The sequence below is a fragment of the Oncorhynchus mykiss genome, chromosome 8 (assembly GCF_057628025.1).
Source record: "Oncorhynchus mykiss isolate SJ-2025 chromosome 8, ASM5762802v1, whole genome shotgun sequence".
NCBI classification, from domain to species: domain Eukaryota; kingdom Metazoa; phylum Chordata; class Actinopteri; order Salmoniformes; family Salmonidae; genus Oncorhynchus; species Oncorhynchus mykiss.
In genome coordinates, this window is record NC_143029.1 from 24427743 (window position 1) to 24450845 (window position 23103).

At 41.3% G+C, this 23103-nt stretch overlaps 1 protein-coding gene and 1 pseudogene across 1 annotated transcript; one reads left to right on the forward strand and one right to left on the reverse strand.

Annotated features, from left to right (window-relative positions):
- Positions 1-2436: 2436 nt before the first annotated feature.
- On the reverse strand, positions 2437-16013 carry slc30a2 (solute carrier family 30 member 2). Its single transcript, XM_021614355.3, has 8 exons — positions 15500-16013; positions 6274-6482; positions 4794-4940; positions 4465-4618; positions 4011-4248; positions 3399-3504; positions 3071-3205; positions 2437-2875 (listed from the first exon to the last, which is right to left on the reverse strand). The coding sequence occupies exons 1-8, from the start codon at positions 15583-15585 to the stop codon at positions 2730-2732; spliced, it is 1221 nt and encodes a 406-aa protein (XP_021470030.3). The 5' UTR covers positions 15586-16013; the 3' UTR covers positions 2437-2729.
- A 3874-nt stretch (positions 16014-19887) lies between these two features.
- The window catches only part of LOC110529209 (uridine-cytidine kinase-like 1), a 28577-nt pseudogene continuing 25361 nt past the window's right edge, over positions 19888-23103 (forward strand).

A 23103-nucleotide genomic window follows, 5' to 3' on the forward strand; every position in this document is an offset into this window, starting at 1 on the left:
AGGTGGATTGTATTTATCATCATTAGTCATTTAGGTCAACATTGGATCATTCAGAGATCCTCACTGAACTTCTGGAGAGAGTTTGCTGCATTGAAAGTAAAGGGGCTGAATAATTTTGCACGCCCAATTTTTCAGTTTTTGATTTGTTAAAAAAGTTTAAAATATCCAATAAATGTCGTTCCACTTCATGATTGTGTCCCACTTGTTGTTGATTCTTCACAAAAAAATACAGTTTTATATCTTTATGTTTGAAGCCTGACATGTGGCAAAAGGTCGCAAAGTTCAAGGGGGCCAAATACTTTCGCAAGGCACTGTATTTTCAAGCATGGTGGTTGCTATGGGTATGCTTGTAATCGTTAGGGACTAGGGAGTTTTCAGAATAAAACGGAATGGAGCTAAATACAGGTAAACTCCTAGAGGAAAACTTGGTTCAGTCTGCTTTCCACCCGACACTGGGAGAATTCACCTTTCAACAGGACAATAACCTAAAACACAAGGCCAAATCTACACCGGAGTTGCTTACCAAGAAGACACTGAATGTTCCTGAGTGGCCAAGTTAGATTTCAGTCAAAACTACGACAAGCCTTAAATGGTTGGGAAGCAATGATAAACAACCATTTTGACCGAGCTTGGAAGACATGGGCAAATGTTGCACAATCGAGGTCTGCTGCAATCGTTGCCAAAGGTGCTTCTACAAAGTATTGACTCAGTGGTGTGAATACTTATGAGATATCTGTATTTCATTTGTAATACATTTGCAACCGTTTCTAAAAACATGTTTTCACTTTGTCATTATGGGGTATTGTGTAAGTGGGAGAGAAATACACTGCTCAAAAAAATAAAGGGAACACTAAAATAACACATCCTAGATCTGAATGAACAAAATATTCTTATTAAATACTTTTTTCTTTACATAGTTGAATGTGCTGACAACAAAATCACAAAAATTATCAATGAAAATCAAATTTATCAACCCATGGAGGTCTGGATTTGGAGTCACACTCAAAATTAAAGTGGAAAACCACACTACAGGCTGATACAACTTTGATGTAATGTCCTTAAAACAAGTCAAAATTAGGCTCAGTAGTGTGTGTGGCCTCCACGTGCCTGTATGACCTCCCTACAACGCCTGGGCATGTTCCTGATGAGGTGGCGGATGGTCTCCTGAGGGATCTCCTCCCAGACCTGGACTAAAGCGTCTGCCAACTCCTGGACAGTCTGTGGTGCAATGGTGGATGGAGCGAGACATGATGTCCCAGATGTGCTCAATTGGATTCAGGTCTGGTGAACGGGCGGGCCAGTCCATAGCATCAATGCCTTCCTCTTGCAGGAACTGCTGACACTCCAGCCACATGAGGTCTAGCATTGTCTTGCATTAGGAGGAACCCAGGGCCAACCGCACCAGCATATGGTCTCACAAGGGGTCTGAGGATCTCATCTCGGTACCTAATGGCAGTCAGGCTACCTCTGGCGAGCACATGGAGGGCTGTGCGGCCCCCCAAAGAAATGCCACCCCACACTATGACTGACCCACCGCCAAACCAGTCATGCTGGAGGATGTTGCAGGCAGCAGAACATTCTCCACAGCGTCTCCAGACTCTGTCCCGTCTGTCACATGTGCTCAGTGTGAACCTGCTTTCATCTGTGAAGAGCACAGGGCGCCAGTGGCGAATTTGCCAATCTTGGTGTTCTCTGGCAAATGACAAATGTCCTGCACGGTGTTGGGCTGTTAGCACAACCCCCGCCTGTGGACGTCGGGCCCTCATACCACCCTCATGGAGTCTGTTTCTGACCGTTTGAGCAGACACATGCACATTTGTGGCCTGCTGGAGGTCATTTTGCAGGGCTCTGGCAGTGCTCCTCCTGCTCCTCCTTGAACAAAGGCGGAGGTAGCGGTCCTGCTGCTGGGTTGTTGCCCTCCTACGGCCTCCTCCACATCTCCTGATGTACTGGCCTGTCTCCTGGTAGCGCCTCCATGCTCTGGACACTACGCTGACAGACACAGCAAACCTTCTTGCCACAGCTCGCATTGATGTGCCATCCTGGATGAGCTGCACTACCTGAGCCACTTGTGTGGGTTGTAGACTCCATCTCATGCTACCACTAGAGTGAAAGCACCACCAGCATTCAAAAGTGACCAAAACATCAGCCAGGAAGCATAGGAACTGAGAAGTGGTCTGTGGTCACCACCTGTAGAGCCACTCCTTTATTGGGGGTGTCTTGCTAATTGCCTATAATTTCCACCTGTTGTCTATTCCATTTGCACAACAGCATGTGAAATGTATTGTCAATCAGTGTTGCTTCCTAAGTGGACAGTTTGATTTCACAGAAGTGTCATTGACTTTACATTGTGTTGTTTAAGTGTTCCCTTTATTTTTTTGAGCAGTGTATATTTATTCCATTTTGAATCCAGGATGTGACAACAATGTGGAATAAGTCAAGGGGTATGAATACCTTCTGAAGGCACTGTATGCTTTTGTATGTATACAGTACCCACTTCCTTTCAAAATGACAGCTCTCTCCTGTCTCCATGGTAGTTGTGAGTCTTAGTCACAGGAGGTTGGTGGCACCTTAATTGGGGAGGACGGGCTCATGGTAATGACTGGAGCGGAATGAGTGGACTGGTATCAAATACATCAAACATGGTTTCCATGTGTTTGATGCCATGCCATTTGCTTTGTTCCAGATATTATTATCAGCCATCCTCCCCTCAGCAGCCTCCACTGCTGTTAGTCCATGGGATCCTGGCAGTGTGTGCAGTAGGCCATGTCATCAGAGTAGGGCTCCACCTGGATGGTGATTCTGTAGAAACCAAACTTGGTTTGAAGGATCTCTGTAGCCTCCTTAAGGACACTCTGGGGATCAGCATTCTCCTCTGGGAAACAACAATGGCCATAACAGATGTCAACAATCATGCCTTTTGGGCTGTAATGTCTAATAGTTTAGTTGCTTGTGTCAACTGGTTTCTGTTGGCCACTACTGGCAGCATGTGAATCAACATGGTAGATTGTGCGTGCACAATCTAAATGGAGTGATGTCATGTGTCAGACTAAGGGAGGCTGGGTCTCACCGATGGCTACATGGACGGAGACCAGGGTCTGTCCCGCGGTCAAGGCCCACAGGCGCAGGTTGTGCATAGACTTCACCATCTTCAGAGACAGCAACACCTCCTTCACCGAGTTAAACTCTATTCCCTTAGGAGCCCCTGTAGAATGAGGACAGAGGCCTAGCCCATTCAAAAAAGCTAATGGAACACGAGGCAATGCTTTATTGTGCATTTTTATATAAATAAATGAATTGACAAACTGAGGAAAATGTCTGAATAAACAATTTTATTGTTTTGAATTCACCTTGGCTCACTTCAGAGCAGGAGAAACGGAAAAGGCTGTTGAGTTTACCTTCCATGAGTATCCTGACAACATCCCTGAGTATGGTGATGGTGGTCCCAAGGACAAACACAGAGAAGAGGAAGGTACAAATGGGATCTGCTACTTTGTATTCAGGCTGCAACAGAAGGTCCACAGGAGAGAGAATGACACAAGCAGAAGACAGTGGCATCAGAGGGTGATGGGGTGCTGCTCTACTGATGCCATAACACATTAGGCCACTTGGATCACAGGGAGGGTTTCTAATGGAAGAGCAACCTCTTGTAGGGTGATGAGACGTTAACCCCTTCCTACTGAGACTGAGCGACATCAATTCAATAGCACAACAGTTGTATCTCTCCAAATAGTATATTTTAGATGTCAATTTATGACTTTTTGCCCAAGAACCTGACATTTTCAGTGAACATGAATATGTTGCACTGTAAATAAATACAGTATGGGCCTCCCAAGTGGTGCAGTGCTAGCTTTGCCACTAGAGACCCTGGTTCGAATCCAGGCTCTGTCGCAGCCGGCCACGACAGCGAGACCCATGGGGCGGCGCACAATTTGTAAAATAAATACAGTATAACACAAGCCATAATGTAAGTGTACTGTAAGGTGTAAACACTAGTATTTGTTACTGACCCTGTAGAAGATGACGATGGCAGCCACTAGGACCCCAACACTCTGTAGGAGATCTCCCAACACGTGAATGAAGGCTGCTCTCACACTGGTGTTGCCATGGCCATGACCCAGCAGGGTGTGGGAGTGGCCCACATGGGAGTGGCTGTGACCCAAAGGGCTCTGCCCGTTCTCGTCTATTTGCTGGTAGCCTGAGCTCTGGGCATGGAAGGTGGTGGAGTGGTGGAGGATGTACGCCATGCTAAAGGAGGGAGGGAAGAGGATGATACATGTCCATAGTCTAAAGTTCCTTTATCTTTATCCTTCAGTTTATATGCGCTGATGAACATTAAAAAAGACAACATAGCTGAATGGCTGAACCCAGCTAAGGTATTTACTTCACTATGTGCATTTTGTTCCCCAATCAAGTGCAGATGATTATAACTAAGCTATAAAGCCGTGAGAATGAACCACTCACATGATGTTTACTATGACGGCACAACCGGAGGTGATGAGCATCGCTTGACTGTTGATTTCAAAGTTGTTCTTGACTATCCTCTCAATGGCCAGGTAAACCAGAACCCCAGTCACTATCCAGATGGACATCACTGACACCAGCGCTCCTAGGATCTCTGTGGGGGTTGGAGACAGTGACAATCAGTACCACACATCTGTTGATCCATCATTTTAGAGAATTGAGACCCTGGCTATTACTATTCAGCTATGACAACATTCACCATGTGTTCTGGGGACTAAATGGGAAAGTATCTTCAAAGATGTTTGAAGCTGGTACGTCATGGGCCTAACCTGAGCGGTGCCATCCAAAGGTCATGGTTTTGGTGGGTGGTCTAGAGGAGATCCACAGGGAGAACAGGCTGACCATCATGCTGCCGAAGTCAGTCAGGAGGTGAGCTGCATCTGTCATAATAGCCAAACTGTGGGCCAGGTAGCCACCTGTAGATACACAGACAATGGAGATGTCTCAGAGAGACATAATATTCATGTTTGTCAGGCTTCGACCCCTGGTATCATATAAACACGTAAGATATGGAAAGATGTGTAGAATTGCAGGAAAATAGCTTTAAAACGGCAAAACAAATCTCATCCCCATAAAACGTGTAGAATTGGGCGAAAGTTGCTTGAATTTTTTTTTGGTCCGTCAACAAGAGGGGTGTGAACAGTTTGGGGTCACATGGGTTCAGAGGTGGAGGTTAATTACCACGCCGATAAACAACAATATCCAGCCGGACCTTTACCACCTAGGAAATGTATAACCGGACCTTTACCACCTAGGAAATGTATAACCGGACCTTTACCATCTAGGAAATGTATAACCGGACCTTTACCACCTAGGAAATGTATAACCGGACCTTTACCACCTAGGAAATGTATAACCGGACCTTTACCACCTAGGAAATGTATAACCGGACCTTTACCACCTAGGAAATGTATAACCGGACCTTCTCAAATGGTACTTGAGTACCCCTGTTTTAGATGCTATTGATGATGAATGAGTCTCATGAATGAAAGTACAGGCTGTGTTTAAAATAAAAACAACCCAAGTTTTGATTCCCATTACAGCTAAATAAAAATCTACTGATAACATAATGCAAAAACAACGCTTGAAAGAATCTGAGTCATCAGCTAAACTCTGAAATTGCCTCTTGAGATGAAATTGAGTAGTACTGTACAAAAGACAGTAACTTTCATTCCAAATGTCAAGGGAAAGAATTACAGAAACAATTCTGAGTTTCAGTTTCTCCCACAGTAATAGTCGCTGACTAGGAGATAAACGTTGAATATCTTTTTACAACAGTCAGTGTGAAGAAAATGGATGACTCCAAGCCACGGAAGGAAGTCTAGACATTAAATATAGAATCTAAAATGTCACCGTCATGCTTTCCTCACTTTTACCTCCTCTCCATTGTGCTTTGGGCTGACAGGACATTTGTCTTTTTTCCAGGGGAGGATTTCGACATGAAAGGCTGGACACATTTCTAGTAGCCTCTAAAACGTCATTACAGAGAACTGCCCACGGTGCTACTGACTCAGATGGCCTTAAACCTAGTTTTCACTGGCAGTGATCACCAAAAAACTTCACCTTCACTTCAAAGTTTAAGGAACCTACTCATAGTTTGTATAGATTACAGTTTATGGACAATCGTTTTTCCTATATGTGACCAGGAATTTAAAAAAAAACATTACTCTGATCTCAGTAGTCAATAGCTTCTAATAAGGGGCCTAATAAGAGCATTTTAGACTGAGGAATATTATCACCCAGCCTTACCTATGATCTCTCCGATCATGAAGATGAGGCACACAATGGAGGCGATGTACAGCTTCTTCTTAGCCAGCAGCGCGTCATGGTTCTCCTCACTCACTGCTTTGTTATCGTGGCAATGGGCGCCAACAGGCTGCTTCAGCTTAATGGCACCAGCCACATCTTCCTTCTCAAGTGGGAAGTTGGGATAGTCTTCTTTGGAGTCTGAAGAGGAACTGGGATGGGAAAGGAAACGACAACGTCATTTATGAAACATACATACAGTAGGTCTGCCCCTGTCTTATGATCTTTTCATAAGATGATACTGCATAACAACCTAAAGTATATCGAATGGACTTGGATGTTTTCATATGTATATGCATTGTAAAAATACACATGGTTTTGTTGGAGTTGATGTTCAGCCCCTGTCTGCTTGTATCATCAGAATGTAGCGCACTCCCACAGAGATCTGATTACATCTCAATCAGAAAATCTCTCTCAATTCAATAAATGCTTTATTGGCATGAATGGGTGGTTGCCACCGTTGCCAAAGCAATGTATATCAAGTATTACATAAATTAACAATATGTTGAGTATCTATAATAATATATATATAAACAAAAATAATTATACATGGAAAATAATACACAAAAAAGAAAACATACCGCAACTATTCTCTCCCCATGTGCAATGAGGATGATGAGACTAAATGAAGTGGAAAAACTCTAATTTTGGCTTCCAGGAGATAACCCAGCTCTGGGCCCCGACTCCATCAGTCCAGCGACACGCAGGTTAAAAGGAGCCGGCCGAGTGGAAAACAGCTTCTGTTTAATCACACCATGGGGACATGAGAACAAATACACCCCCTCACACCCAACGCATGGAGGCTATTCAAATGTCCGTCTGTCATACATAAGTGGCAATGGCTGGAGCGGAATAAGTTGAATGGTATCAAACACATGGTTTGATACCACTCCATTGCAGCCATTATATTGCGCCGTCCTCCCCTCAGCAGCCTCCACTGGTTCATCAAAATTCTAAGATGGATATTTGACAAAGCCGCAACATAGGCTCATTACAGTTTTACACAGGGATTTCTTACCCACAGTAAATATTTTACATCTTGTCCAATCTGGATTAATTCTAGAGCATAGATTTAGAATCAAACATTAATGCAAATTAGTTCAATGTTCTACAATGGTTCTGCAGCAGTGTCTTGTACTCTACTGGGCTCTCTTCTCCCTCCCAAACTAACTCACACTGCATTCAGTTATTTCCTTCAACTGTCTTGCTACTGTAGATTTAAAACAAAAAATACAATTGTTTTTTTAAAACAAGATACACATAAATGTATTTGGTGTAGACTATGATTGATCAAATGTGTTTCCAGGTTTCTGTGCTCAAGACAAGCAGACTAAAGAGCCTGAGGAGAGACTCGGCGTATTCACACCCCTCAACTTTTTCCACATTTTGTTGGGTTACAGCCTGCATTTACTCCACAATACTAACCTAAATTAGAGTGAAAAGAAGGAAGTCTATACAGAATATAAATATTCCAAAACATGCATCCTGTTTGCAATAAGGTACTAAAGTAATAATGCAAAAAACGTGGCAAAGAAATACAGTTTTGTCCTGAATATAAAGCATTATGTTTGGGGCAAATCCAACACATTAGTAAGTACCACTTCATATTTTCAGGCATGGTGGTAGCTGCATCATGATATGCTGGTCATCGGGAAGGACTATGGAATTTTTTTAGGATAAAAAGAAACGGAATAGAGCTAAGCACAGGCAAAATCCTAGAGGAAAACCTGGTTCAGTCTGCTTTCCATCTGACAGAGACAAATTCACATTTCAGCAGGACAATAACCTAAAACATAAGGCCAAATATACACTGGAGTTGCTTACCAAGACAACATAATGTTCCTGAGTGGCCTGCTTAAAGTTGACTTTAAAAAAAAAATCGGCATGAAAACCCATGGCAGCACTTGATAATGGATGTCGAGCATTGATCAAAAACCAACTCGACAGAGCTTGAAGAGTAACATTTTAAATTTAAAAAAATAAAAAAGGCAAATATTGTACAATCCAAGTGTGCAAAGCTCTTCGAGAAAGTCAAGGGGTGTGAATACTTTCTGAAGGCATTGTATGGTTTTAAACACTGGAAAAATCACATGACTGCACTAGGCCTTTAAGAAATACATTTGAAAAGACAGCCTGAAGACTCTTAGTTTTTATTTGTTTAGACCTGCTGTTTAAATGATTAGTCAGCAAACGATTAATTAGCTGGAAAATGAAATTCTGTTTGCTTTGCTCATCCTGGAAAGCCATTGGCACTGTAGATACGTTGGCATAGGCCTATCACATGCCATGTTGGATCATTTAGGGACATTTTGGGAAATGTAATAAATGATGGTGCTGTGTTGTTCAAAGGGCTGGTCAAAATATGATGAATCCACTGAAGTCTGATGAACTACTGTTTTCATGGCCCATTTTACTATCATCTTCAATAATAGAGAGAGACGGGCGGGAGCAGGGATTCTTGAGGTCATTTGGTACAAAAGATCTTGACAGCAATCTGAAATGTGATGCCAGAGCACTATTACCTTGGTGCCTTTTATTGAGTGGGACGTCTGGAAATAGGTCTGTCATAAGGCTAATAGCCATTAATGTTAGCCAGACTGACAAGGCCCCAACCCCAAATTCAAGCATGATTAATCAAAGAGTTTCAGATTTTCAGACACAAGGGAACTGGCCTGCTCAGCCTGTCTATAGAACCTGACACTGATGCTGGACAGCAGCCAGTAGACCTTGCACTGCTGTCTGCAATTATGATCTTAGAAGAAGCTCTGCAGTTGCATCCACATTGTAGCCTATAACATTTTCTCTCCTAATTCAATTCTTAAATCTGTCATTTCGTCTTTATTCCGTCCATTTAAAATAAAAGGTCCAATGCTGATTTTATCTCAATATTAAATAATTTATGGGTAACAATTAGGTTAAGTACCTTGCGTTCAATTAAAATGGTCAAAAATAAACAAAAATAGCTTCTTAGCAAAGAGCAATTTCTCAAGCAAGAATTTTGCTAGGACTATCTGGGAGTGGTCTGAGTGGAGAGGGGAAACCTGAAAATTTGCTGTTATTGGCAGAGAGGTATCAAACTCACTTTCTTGTTGGTCTATTAACTAATTTACCGCCTGATGATGTCACCAGGCAGGCCAAGACGCCATCCCACCAAAACAGGCAGAAATGTAAGGTGTTTATTCCCCAACAGCTGTTACACTAAAAGGGCATTATCATAACGTTCACAGTATTATTCTAACCTCAGTGGGAATATACACTACATGACAAAAAGTATGTGGACACCTGCTCGTCGAACATCTCATTCCAAAATCATGGGCATTAATATGGAGTTGGTCACAGTTTGCTGCTATAACAGCCTCCACTCTTCTGGGAAGGCTTTCCACTAGTTGTTGGAACATTGCTAAGGGGACTTGCTTCCATTCAGTCACAAGAGCATTGGTGAAGCCGGGCAATGATGTTGGCCGATTAGTCTTGGCTCGCAGTCGGCATTCCAATTCATCCCTAAGGTGTTCGACGGGGTTGAGGTCAGGGCTCTGTGCAGGCCAGTCAGGTTCTTACACACAGATCTCGACAAACCATTTCTGTATGGACCTCGCTTTGTGCACCGGGGAATCATCCTGAATCAGGAAAGTGCATTCCGCCAGCTGTTGCCACAAAGTTGGAAGCACAGAATCATCTAGAATGGCATTGTATGCTGTAGCGTTAAGATCTCCCTTCACTGGAACTGTTCCTTCTCCACCAAACATTACAGTTGACACTATGCATTGAGGCAGGTAGCGTTCTCCTGGCATCTGCCAAACCCAGATCCGCTATCGAACTGCCAGCTGGTGAAGCATGATTCATCACTCAAGAGAATGCGTTTCCACTACTCCAGAGTCCAATTACGACGAGCTTTACACCACTCCAGCCGACACTTGGCATTGTGCATAGTGATCTTAAGCTTGTGTGCAGCTGCTCAGCCTTGGAAACCCATTTTATGAAGCTCCCGACGTAGTTATTGTGCTGGCATTGCTTCCAGAGGCAGTTTGGAACTCGTTAGTGAGTGTTGCAACCGAGGACAGACGTGTTACATGCTTCAGCACGCGGTGGTCCCATTCTGTGAGCTTGTGTGGCCTACCACTTCATGGCTGAGCCGTTGTTGCTCCTAGATGTTGCCACTTCACAATAACAGCACTTACAGTTGACCAGGGCAGCTTTAGGAGGGCAGAAATTGCACGAACTGACTTATAGGAAAGGTGGCATCCTATGATGGTGCCACATTGAAAGTCTCTGAGCTCTTCAGTAAGGCCAGTCTACTGTTAATGTTTGTCTAGGAAGATTGCATGGCTGTGTGCTCAATTTTATACAACTGTCAGCAACGGGCGTGGCTGAAACAGCCAAATCCACTAATTTGAAGAGGGGTCCACATACTTTTGTCTATGTAGTGTTTATAAAACACAGGGAACTCATGTGTTTGACTGCACTGGGCCTTTAAAAACACATAGGCTATATTGACTCCATCCTCTCCCACATGGTAATCTTGTTTTCAAGAACACATGCACAGCTTGCAGCAAAGATTTCTCAGGCATGGGTGACTGACAGTAAAGACCATCCTACTTTGCTGATCTGAAGACTCTGGGACACGGGGACACTGCAACACCCTCATCCCCACACACTGTGTGCACACTTAAAACATGCCATAAATTTCACACTGAAATACTTCCAGGTTTGGTGTTACCTGTTGCAACATCAGTCTCGCTCTCATAATTATTGTCCCAGATTTAGAATGCATGGGGCTGTCAAGCAACCCATTTCATTTCTACTTCTGTTTTACATTATCAAAGCTCAGATTGTATCAAAGTCCTGTTGTCATTGCTGAACGCACACTGATCTCACTGGCACCGTTTACATACAGTGGGGCAAAAAAGTATGTAGTCAGCCACCAATTGTGCAAGTTCTCCCACTTAAAAAGATGAGGCCTGTAATTTTCATCATAGGTACACTTCAACTATGACAGACAATTTTTTTTTTTCTTCAGAAAATCACATTGTAGGATTTTTTATGAATTTATTTGCAAATTATGGTGGAAAATAGGTATTTGGTCAATAACAAAAGTTTCTCTCAATACTTTGTTATATACCCTTTGTTGGCAATGACAGAGGTCAAACGTTTTCTGTAAGTCTTCACAAGGTTTTCACACACTGTTGCTGGTATTTTGGCCCATTCCTCCATGCATATCTCCTCTAGAGCAGTGATGTTTTGGGGCTGTTGCTGGGCAACACGGACTTTCAACTCCCTCCAAAGATTTTCTATGGGGTTGAGATCTGGAAACTGGCTAGGCCACTCCAGGACCTTGAAATTCTTCTTACGAAGCCACTCCTTCGTTGCCCGGGCGGTGTGTTTGGGATCATTGTCATGCTAAAGACCCAGCCACGTTTCATCTTCAATGCCCTTGCTGATGGTAGGCTTTGTTAATTTGGTCCCAGCTCTCTGCAGGTCATTCACTAGGTCCCCCTGTGTGGTTCTGGGATTTTTGCTCACCGTTCTTGTGATCATTTTGACCCCACGGGGTGAGATCTTGCGTGGAGCCCCAGATCGAGGGAGATTATCAGTGGTCTTGTATGTCTTCCATTTCCTAATAATTGCTCACACAGTTGATTTCTTCAAACCAAGCTACTTACCTATTGCAGATTCAGTCTTCCCAGCCTGGTGCAGGTCTACAATTTTGTTTCTGGTGTCCTTTGACAGCTCTTTGGTCTTGGCCATAGTGGAGTTTGGAGTGTGACTGTTTGAGGTTGTGGACAGGTGTCTTTTATACTGATAACAAGTTCAAAAAGGTGCCATTAATACAGGTAATGAGTGGAGGACAGAGGAGCCTCTTAAAGAAGTTACAGGTCTGTGAGAGCCAGAAATCTTGCTTGTTTGTAGGTGACCAAATAATTATTTTCCACCATAATTTGCAAATAAATTCATTAAAAATCCTACAATGTGATTTTCTGGTGAAAAAAAAAATCTAATTTTGTCTGTCATAGTTGAAGTGTACCTATGATGAAAATTACAGGCCTCTCTCATCTTTTTAAGTGGGAGAACTTGCACAATTGGTGGCTGACTAAATACTTTTTTGCCCCACTGTAATAGAACCCAATTAGCCTATCTGTAAAAAAAAAGTATCACTTTAGTTTAGTAAGGTATGTAAGGGTAAGTAGAATGGCAAATAGCGTTAGAAAATAACTATTGTGTTGGTGTTTATGGAGGGTCAAAATCCATGAGAGTTATCCAAAAGGTCATGAACTGTCAAAATCATATTTTACATTAAATTGGATGATATTTCGATGAAACCAGATCAAAGTATGACCAAAGTATAAACAATGACTGTTGCTTCTACACTGAAAGTTTGATCATAAAGTTACTGGTCCCCCCCCCCCCCCCCCCCCCCTCCCCCCAAGCCAAACACTTGGATTCAGAATTCAGGATTATTATGGGGATAGGCTGACATCTCATTTTAATAAACCAATTATATTAAGATATTATCTTACCTAATTTAAATAAGTACCTAGTTGTAACCAACATTGGAGAATGTGTTTGCAGAGGGGAGTAGTATAGCTAGATAGCTAATCTACTGGTGCCAAAACTTGACTGTAGGGTGTCAACAAATTAAAGTTTGCACCATTCATCTATGACAAAGATACTTATATGTTTCTGGTGTCATCTAGTTACTGGCTAGCTAGGTCTTCAGCCAGCATGGAACAAAAGGAGTTATCATGTCAACACATCCTTCAGTGCCTCTGTGAAGTGCATCACAAGAGACATGGCAAACGGGAGATAAAAAAAATGATTGATGCAATTTCAATGTTGTTTGAGTTGCATTGATTATCACCAAATTAGCTTGAGATGATTTTACTGCTACCCTGCTCACTATATCCAAGTTTCTTGACATGGCATTTCGAAGAGCTATCAGTCAGGGAGAGCTCGTGAATATAAGCCTGGTAGCCTGGTAGTTAGCAGTGAGAGGAAAAAGTACTTGAGCATTTCTATCACAAACCAATATTATGGGAATCAGAATAACTGTTCGGGATCTTTAACTAAAAATGAAATGATGTTATTAAAATCCAATAGCATTGTCGGATCATTTGATTAAAGACATTAAAACCGTTCTTAGGCTCTATACAAATGTCTGTATACGTATAACACACATCTCGCATAACACGTGTTTGCGGATGCTAATATGTACAATTAGTTTAGCAATTATTCCATTTTGGGGGGGGGGGGGGGGGGATTATATGGTGGGGTTGACTAAGCAAATTATACTGCAATTTAAAAACAAAGGACAAATATGTGAGTCCACTTAACCCCAAAACAAGGCAAATAAATAAATATAAAATCGTGGGGCATTTCCTATAGGCCTATTAATACCGTTAACTAAACACACTTTGGCTTCCTACTGGGCACATACATCAGTTCAACGTCTAGTTTTGATTTACATTTGGTTCAGTTGTCAACTAACGTGAAATCAACAAAACATGTCACCATGTCTGGGTGAGAAAAAAAAGACAAATCCCTTAGATTAAAGACTTTCTGCAATTGCAAACAGTTTTCCACGTTGATTCAACGTCATCATACATTGATTTTTTTTGTATCTGTTGAAATGACGTGGAAACAATGTTTATTCAACCAGTTTTTGCCGAATGGGTTATGACTTTTCCTTGGAGATAGCCAGGTCTCGCCAGCACTCTGAATCCAGTGTAGGCCCAATTCCCATATGATAATCCACATGTACTTCCCTAAGGATAGGGTATTAGCTATTCATATTTTAATACATTCCCAAAATCAATACAACGTCATGGATTCTATAGTTTATTTGTTGCAATATAAGTTTATTATTTCTATTCACGTCAATAACCAACTTGAGTGGGAAAAAAACGAGCATTTGTCAAATGTTTTTTTATTTATTTAGCCTTTATTTAATTAGGAAAGTCAGTTAAGGACAAATGATTATTTAGAGTCTTTAAACGCGACTGCTGTCCATGGTGCTGAAATCAAATCATCTTCATTCAACCTTTTGTTTTTGCGATTACAATTGCTATACCATTGGGAATCAAATATTAAACCCAATAGGCTACTAAAATAGACTAATAGTTTTCGTTTAGGTTACACTATTTTGTATTTATATATTTTTTTACACAAATAGGTAGACCTAATAATCTATTTAGCTTGTCTATTTTTTTTTATAAACATGACTTTCCCCCCCATGCACATTTTAAATAGATAACTATTTCAAGGATTTTCTTAAATCCATTGGCAGTACATTGTAATTTTACAAAAATATAGCTCACTAAATAAAATGGTCTACAATTTTGTATCAGAACATTTTAAAAGTGACGGATAAAAATCTGCAAACGCCCAGTGAAAATCACTTTTTTTTTTTTTTACTATTACTTAAAAATGAGTTAATATAATTGCTAAGGTCTCAGGGTGTTTCGCCATTCTCCCATCAGATCCCGTAATGAGAGATTATTTTTTACCAGTGATCATGGAACTTCCCTCGGGCCATTCGTCAAATAATGTCCAAAACGAAGCCAAGCATGGAAATTATTTGTTCATTCAGACAAAACATTTCACACACTGCCTGCTTATTGGCAGCACCCGGACAGGTTAAGAATAGACTCAGCGTGAATAAAGCTAAATTCGGCAACTACGGTTCTATTACACGGACCCTTGGAAATTAGGCTACAAATGTGAATGTCTTCTATGTGCAGCGTGAGCTATCCCCGCATGGGATGTGTAGCCTACTTCGTGGAAACATACATTTTCGTTGCATTACCGCATGTTTTCAGAAACAGGACTATCAGTTTGGTGTTGGTTGCCTATGTCTCCAACAATTACAATAAGCTACACTAACTACAGTTTAAAACAGTCACAGCACAAGATAAAGTGTACACCTACAGTACTGCCCTGCACCGTAGCCTAAATATTTTCAGTTTGATAAACCCTTAAAATTACTGCATAAAAGAAAATAGACCAGTCTACTGTGTTTGTATAATTGTACAAATATATTCTCCCTCTTTGTAGGCTAATGCGCAACCTAAAATATCAGAATATGGCATGTAGAATGAACCAAATATCACAACATCTATATTATTTTGGCTTCATATGAAATAATCACAGCTCAAAGGGAAAAAAATGTCATTACCTTTTCAGTGAATACATTTTGGCATTCATCTCGTGCACGAGGTGAGATTTCTCGGAATTTCTTCCTGAATTCACAGTGGTATCCATGTTCGTGTCTTGTCACCCGTTGTATCTAACAAATTAAGCAGAATCTGAAGATGTGGAGTTTCACGGCGATCAGTATCTTAAATGGCACTGAGAAAAGTCGTCCAAGCCATACCAACTGTGCTAATAAAACGAATTAAATCCTTCATGGCAATAAGTATCACCAGTTGCAAATATCGGACCCGATACAAACTAGTAGCCTACTCTCAATTCCACTGCTGCAGTAGCCTATAGCCCAAGTGGTGAACTTGGCTGTGAATGTGCAGGCGTTTGCTTTGGTGCAGCTACAAGTCACAACTGACTGGAAAAGGTCAAGCCCTTAAAAGGGTATCGACAGCGTGTGTCGACGTCAAAAAAGTGCAAGATATTTCGGCGGCTAACCTAGCAAATTGAGAGGAATAGAAAGTTTAGAATTGTGATTGTGTCCTTCGTTACAGTGCAAAAGCCTGTATCTACAAGTAGGCTGCTACCTATTACTAAAAGCTTCATTAACGTCGTGGACATTGAACATAGCCTATAGTTTATTCAATGACCATTTCCAAATGAAACGGCATTGTTATAGCATCAGACATTCAGAGGTAAAACAACTTTTCAGCATATCCAAATTCAATATCAGGTTGCACCTATGCCAATGACTAGAGTAGAAGCAGCCAGGATTTTCTTCGAATGCTGTGTGCATTAAAAATCTGAGTCAAATTCGCGGAATACCTTTGGCACACATCAAGCGGTAAGGATGGAGCAGAGAGATCGATTCAGGACTTGAGTGCCCCAAATCCTTTTTTAGCATGGGCAGCGACATTGAGGACTTTCACCATTTGGAAGTTGTCAACTGGGTGGGACTTCCTATGGGGTTTTAAGGAAGGATCACATGATTCCATCTGGGTCATCAGGAGAGCTCAGCCAATTAATTATACTCCTGAGAAAACCTTCCATAATTACAGGTGGCAGTATGCACCCTTTTCAGTTTATTTGCCAACTCAGAAGTAGTAGAAGAAGAAAATGGACAACTTCAAAATGTAGATGGCTTTAATGGCGCTGCCACAGATAAAACAATGAGCCAGGGCCTCATTTCCCAGTTGCGATATAACTTAAGCATTATAATGATTGTACCAGATGCATCGTTATTTATGAGCCTTTTTTAAAGTATTTCCTAACAAACATGTAGTGAACCTGTAAGAGCGACAGCTAAGAGTTTCATTTGGGGCGTGTTCGGTTTTTCACATGATCCAGTTAGGGGAGCTGTCCAGTTCACTGGTGCTGAAATCGATGCCGTTTGCGTCGTAAGCAAACACGACTAATAGCCGTGTTTCATGTGAAACGTAGGCTAGGCCTATACATTTCGCAGACGAGTTTTTATGAATAAAGATTAAAAAAACATAATCTACAAACTAACCATTTTCGTAATGTAATGTTAATTGATTTCAAGATTTGTACCCCAGTCGTCTTCTTTCCTCCTCAGTGCTTTAGCACACTGCACCACAATACACCAAGTGTACAAAACATTAGGAACACCTCTTTCCATGACATAGATTGACCAGGTGAATCCAGGTGAAAGCTATGATCCCTTATTGACATCACTTGTTAAATCCAATTCTATCAGTGTAGATGAAGGGGAGGAAACAGGTTAAATAAGGATTTTTAAGCCTGGAGATAATTGAGACATGGATTGTGTATGTGTGCCAATCAGAGGGTGAATGGACAAGACAAAATATTTAAGTGCCTTTAAACGAGTGATGGTAGTTGTTGACAGGCACAGCAGTTTTAAGTGTGTCAACATGGGCCAGCATCTTTGTATTCCACATAGGCATTTTGATAATGATTTAAAAATAAATAAATTTCACCCCCCTACTTACTTTCAGTTACTTTTGGATTACTTTGGATTACTTTTTACTTTAAAAGGGATTATAAGAAGACACAAATGATCCATTAAACACATTTGGTGTGTGTCATCATAGAGGTCTCTGATTTGTGGTCAGATTTGCAGGCGGAACAAATTTAAACTTGCGCCTTTTTTCAATGCTGAATTGAATGTCAGAGAAAACAGAAAGATGACAATGGATTTTTCTCAAACATTCTTTCTGAATGTAAAAGTAATCCAAAAAGTAATCATTAAAAAAAAGTAAAGTAGCTGTAATCTGATTACAATAGTTTTGCTGGTAACGTAACGGATTACAGCTAGGTTTTTTTGTAATCAGATTACATGCAGTTACTCACCAACCCTGATTATTGTTGTTCTGCTGAACTCTGACAATGGCTTGGCGTTTATAGTGTTGCATGTATTTCCAATTCCATAATTTGTACTGGATAAAATTCATCTTTGGATAAATCTAAGCTTGCCAAGATACATTTTTTAAATATTACATTAGATCCTATACATTACCTAAATGAAACAGTTAATATCGTATGATCATGCCCATTCACACAAAACGCTTAGAAATTGTTTTAGAATTATATATTGTGAGCTGTGACGTGTATTCATGGTTGCCAAGGGAAGCCAGGCTTACCCAAATATTTGACTAATAACAAATTCTCTCCCTTGTGTTTTCGTAATTTTCAATTAGTTCGCAAGTGGCTGAATCTCACCGGAGAAATCATCCGAGCGAGGGACACGTGCCCCTCTGTCTCAGTATGTGTAGCCCATGTATAGGGTGCTGTCTGGACCAAAATAGTATGACATGTTGTGGTCGTAACATTTGGTTGATTGATGCCTGCAAGCAGTTGGCCTCCCTTGATAAAACAATTATAAAATAATTAGCCAATCAGTGTTCAGCTGAGCTCGACTGTGGGTTGTCCTGGTGCAGGAAACAGGGAGGCCAGTTTGAATTTGGCTTCACACCAATCCAATCACATCCTCAGCAAAACCTCATTTTCATTTGTGGTCTGCTTGTGTTGAAGTCCTTCAATAGCTTGCTTTCAAAATCGGCCCTTTCCTAAGCCATGTATGGAGATGGGGATTTGAACTTGTGATCTTGACTTAATTCTCTTTACATGCAAATTATTATGGCAGTGGTTCTGATCTAAGCATAAATATTTTTTTGCCACTGGCCTGAGATGATGGAAGTTCTAGATGTAGACTAGCCCTTTAGGCTCATGTTAACTAGGTAGCTAATTTATCTGGTGAATTGTTGCCCATGCGAGGAAGTTAGGCTAGCAAGCATTTTAGCTAGGTAGCATATGACAACAAAAAAAAAAGCATACTCTATGATGGAGAGTTGGATGGCATTGGCGTTCCACTAGTCTAATAGAAGTAGGGTGAGTCAAAAAACTGTTTTACCTGCATGCACACACACAGAAAGAAATCAGTGCCATGAACAGCAACATGCTATTCAGCAACATTGATTGGACTAAATTGTTTTTGGTATCTTTAAGTTTGTTTTCAGTGTGTTAAACTAAGCATATACAGTGGGGCAAAAAAGTATTTAGTCAGCCACCAATTGTGCAAGTTCTCCCACTTAAAAAGATGAGAGAGGCCTGTAATTTTCATCATAGGTACACTTCAACTATGACAGACAAAATGAGGAAAGAAAATCCAGAAATCACATTGTAGGATTTTTAATGAATTTATTTGCAAATTATGGTGGAAAATAAGTATTTGGTCACCTACAAACAAGCAATAATTCTGGCTCTCACAGACCTGTAGGACTTCTTTAAGAGGCTCCTCTGTCCTCCACTCGTCACCTGTATTAATGGCACCTGTTTGAACTTGTTATCAGTATAAAAGACACCTGTCCACAACCTCAAACAGTCACACTCCAAACTCTACTATGGCCAAGACCAAAGAGCTGTCAAAGGACACCAGAAACAAAATTGTAGACCTGCACCAGGCTGGGAAGACTGAATCTGCAATAGGTAAGCAGCTTGGTTTGAAGAAATCAACTGTGGGAGCAATTATTAGGAAATGGAAGACATACAAGACCAGTGAAACTGGGCCAACATACTACTAATTTTGAAACATTCGATCTCAGTACAGTTTTCTGTTCCCAAAACTACAATCTGTTACGAACAGAGTGGACTAAGTTTTGTAGACGTATATTTTAAATGGCATTGTTTAGAAGGAAAGCAAGGGCGAATTGAGTTATTGCACATGCGCACAGAGTAGGGACCAGTTCTGTCTGTGATATAATGCTGCGTTCAAGTACTAGTCTTAACTAGGAAACTCTGAGATGTCCAACTTGCTAACTGGTTGTAGTTACACACGTCCCGCATTCAACGAATCAGAAAGTTTGACATTTCTGAGTTTCCTATTTCCAACTAGCATTTGAATGCGGCATAAATCTATGGGATGAGGGAGGGAGTATGGACATAATGGAGCGCTCTCCACGCACTCACATGACATGTACACAAAAAGTGATGTTACACGCTCCTTCCAGTGTTTACGCGCCGCCCGCGTTGTGTACGAGATGGAAGGAAACATGGCAATAACAATTAACCAAAACGATGTCCTGATGCCGGAGAAAGAAGACATGTCCGTGTCTAGATCAGACAGGTATATATATAAATAGTTTATCTATGATTCAGGCTAACACAGAGCAGTACAGAGGCCAAATATATATCTCATTGGCAAACGATATTTCTTAGGAACTTGTTTTCAGTTCCTACCGCTTCCACTGGATGTCACCAGTCTTTGGAATTTGGTTGAGGTTATTCATTTGTGCAATGAAGAAGTAGGGCCATCCTGGAAAAGGGTAACGCTGTTGAGAGTTGGCCAAGACTTGAAAGTAGCGTTAGTTTCCTCTCATCCTCTATTGAAAACAGATAGACCCGTCTTGAATTTGATCGATTATTAACGTTTAAAAATACGAAAGTAGTATGAAATATTTTGGCAAAGTTTATAGGCAACTTTTGAAATATTTTGTAGTGACGTAGCGCATTTTGGAAGCTGTTTTTTTCTAGATCAAACGCGTCAAATAAATTGACATTTTGGATATATATGGACGGAATTAATTGAACAAAAGGACCAATTGTGATGTTTATGGGACATATTGGAGTGCCAACAAAAGAAGCTTGTCAAAGGTAAGGCATGTTTTATATTTTATTTCTGCGTTTTGTGTAGCGCCTGCAGGGTTGAAATATGCTACCCTTTTTGTTTACTGTTGTGCTATCATCAGATAATAGCTTCTTATGCTTTCGCCGAAAAGCCTTTTTAAAATCTGACATGTTGGCTGGATTCCCAACGAGTGTAGCTTTTAATTGAATATCTTACATGTGTGATTTAATGAAAGTTTGATTTTTATATCAATTTATTTGAATTTGCCGATCTGCATTTTCCCTGTTTTTTGGCCAAGTGGGACGCTACCATCCCCTATACCATAAGAAGTTAAAGGTCTTACTCACATCGGCTACAGAGAGCGTGATCACAGTCATCCTGAACTACTGGTGCTCTCACTCATGTTTAAAAATATATATATATATTTCACCTTTATTTAACCAGGTAGGCTAGTTGAGAACAAGTTCTCATTTGCAACTGCGACCTGGCCAAGATAAAGCATAGCAGTGTGAACAGACAACACAGAGTTACACATGGAGTAAACAATTAACAAGTCAATAACACAGTAGAAAAAAAAGAGAGTCTATATACATTGTGTGCAAAAGGCATGAGGAGGTAGGCGAATAATTACAATTTTTCAGATTAAAACTGGAGTGATAAATGATCAGATGGTCATGTACAGGTATTGGTGTGCAAAAGAGCAGAAAAGTAAATAAATATAAACAGTATGGGGATGAGGTAGGTAAAATTGGGTGGGCTATTTACCGATAGACTATGTACAGCTGCAGCGATTGGTTAGCTGCTCAGATAGCAGATGTTTGAAGTTGGTGAGGGAGATAAAAGTCTCCAACTTCAACGATTTTTGCAATTCGTTCCAGTCACAGGCAGCAGAGAACTGGAACGAAAGGCGGCCAAATGAGGTGTTGGCTTTAGGGATGATCAGTGAGATACACCTGCTGGAGCGCGTGCTACGGGTGGGTGTTGCCATCGTGACCAGTGAACTGAGGCGGAGCTTTACCTAGCATGGACTTGTAGATGACCTGGAGCCAGTGGGTCTGGCGACGAATATGTAGCGAGGGCCAGCCGACTAGAGCATACAGGTCGCAGTGGTGGGTGGTATAAGGTGCTTTAGTAACAAAACGGATGGCACTGTGATAAATTGCATCCAGTTTGCTGAGTAGAGTATTGGAAGCTATTTTGTAGATGACATCGCCGAAGTCGAGGATCGGTAGGATAGTCAGTTTTACTAGGGTAAGTTTGGCGGCGTGAGTGAAGGAGGCTTTGTTGCGGAATAGAAAGCCGACTCTAGATTTGATTTTAGATTGGAGATGTTTGATATGAGTCTGGAAGGAGAGTTTACAGTCTAGCCAGACACCTAGGTACTTATAGATGTCCACATATTCTAGGTCGGAACCATCCAGGGTGGTGATGCTAGTCGGGCGTGCGGGTGCAGGCAGCGAATGGTTGAAAAGCATGCATTTGGTTTTACTAGCGTTTAAGAGCAGTTGGAGGCCACGGAAGGAGTGTTGTATGGCATTGAAGCTCGTTTGGAGGTTAGATAGCACAGTGTCCAAGGATGGGCCGGAAGTATACAGAATGGTGTCGTCTGCGTAGAGGTGGATCAGGGAATCGCCCGCAGCAAGAGCAACATCATTGATATATACAGAGAAAAGAGTCGGCCCGAGAATTGAACCCTGTGGCACCCCCATAGAGACTGCCAGAGGACCGGACAGCATGCCCTCCGATTTGACACACTGAACTTTGTCTGCAAAGTAGTTGGTGAACCAGGCAAGGCAGTCATTAGAAAAACCGAGGCTACTGAGCCTGCCGATAATAATATGGTGATTGACAGAGTCGAAAGCCTTGGCAAGGTCGATGAAGACGGCTGCACAGTACTGTCTTTTATCGATGGCGGTTATTATATCGTTTAGTACCTTGAGCGTGGCTGAGGTGCACCCGTGACTGGCTCGGAAACCAGATTGCACAGCGGAGAAGGTACGGTGAGATTCGAGATGGTCAGTGACCTGTTTGTTGACTTGGCTTTCTGTTCAGTGTTGCTTGCCTCAAAGCGAGCATATAAGGCATAAAGAGCTCATCTAGTAGGCTTGCGTCACTGGGCAGCTCGCGCTTGGGTTTCCCTTTGTATTCTGCGATAGTTTGCAATTAAACTGGGTGATATATCAAATTAATTTGATTAATTTGAATGTGTTTTTAAGCGATATTCCAAATGCCTGTATTGCAAAATCATTTTTTTTGTTTAATTTTTCATTTTTGAGCATTTATGTCTGCTTGTTCTCATGTTGTCTATTTGGTCTCGTCTCATTTGCTCTCTCTGTACCACTTGTGTGGAATAATCAACCTGCCTCAGAGGTCAAAGAGGAGAAAGAAAGAGGGCACATAAAAGGAGTTTGACATTTTCTCTGGTTAATAATTCCAGACAGATGTACTGTAATTTACCTGATGGATTGCTTCATGGTCTATCAGTCAGTCTGATGGCTGGGTTTCATTGGGACAACATAGCTAAATTCGAAGTG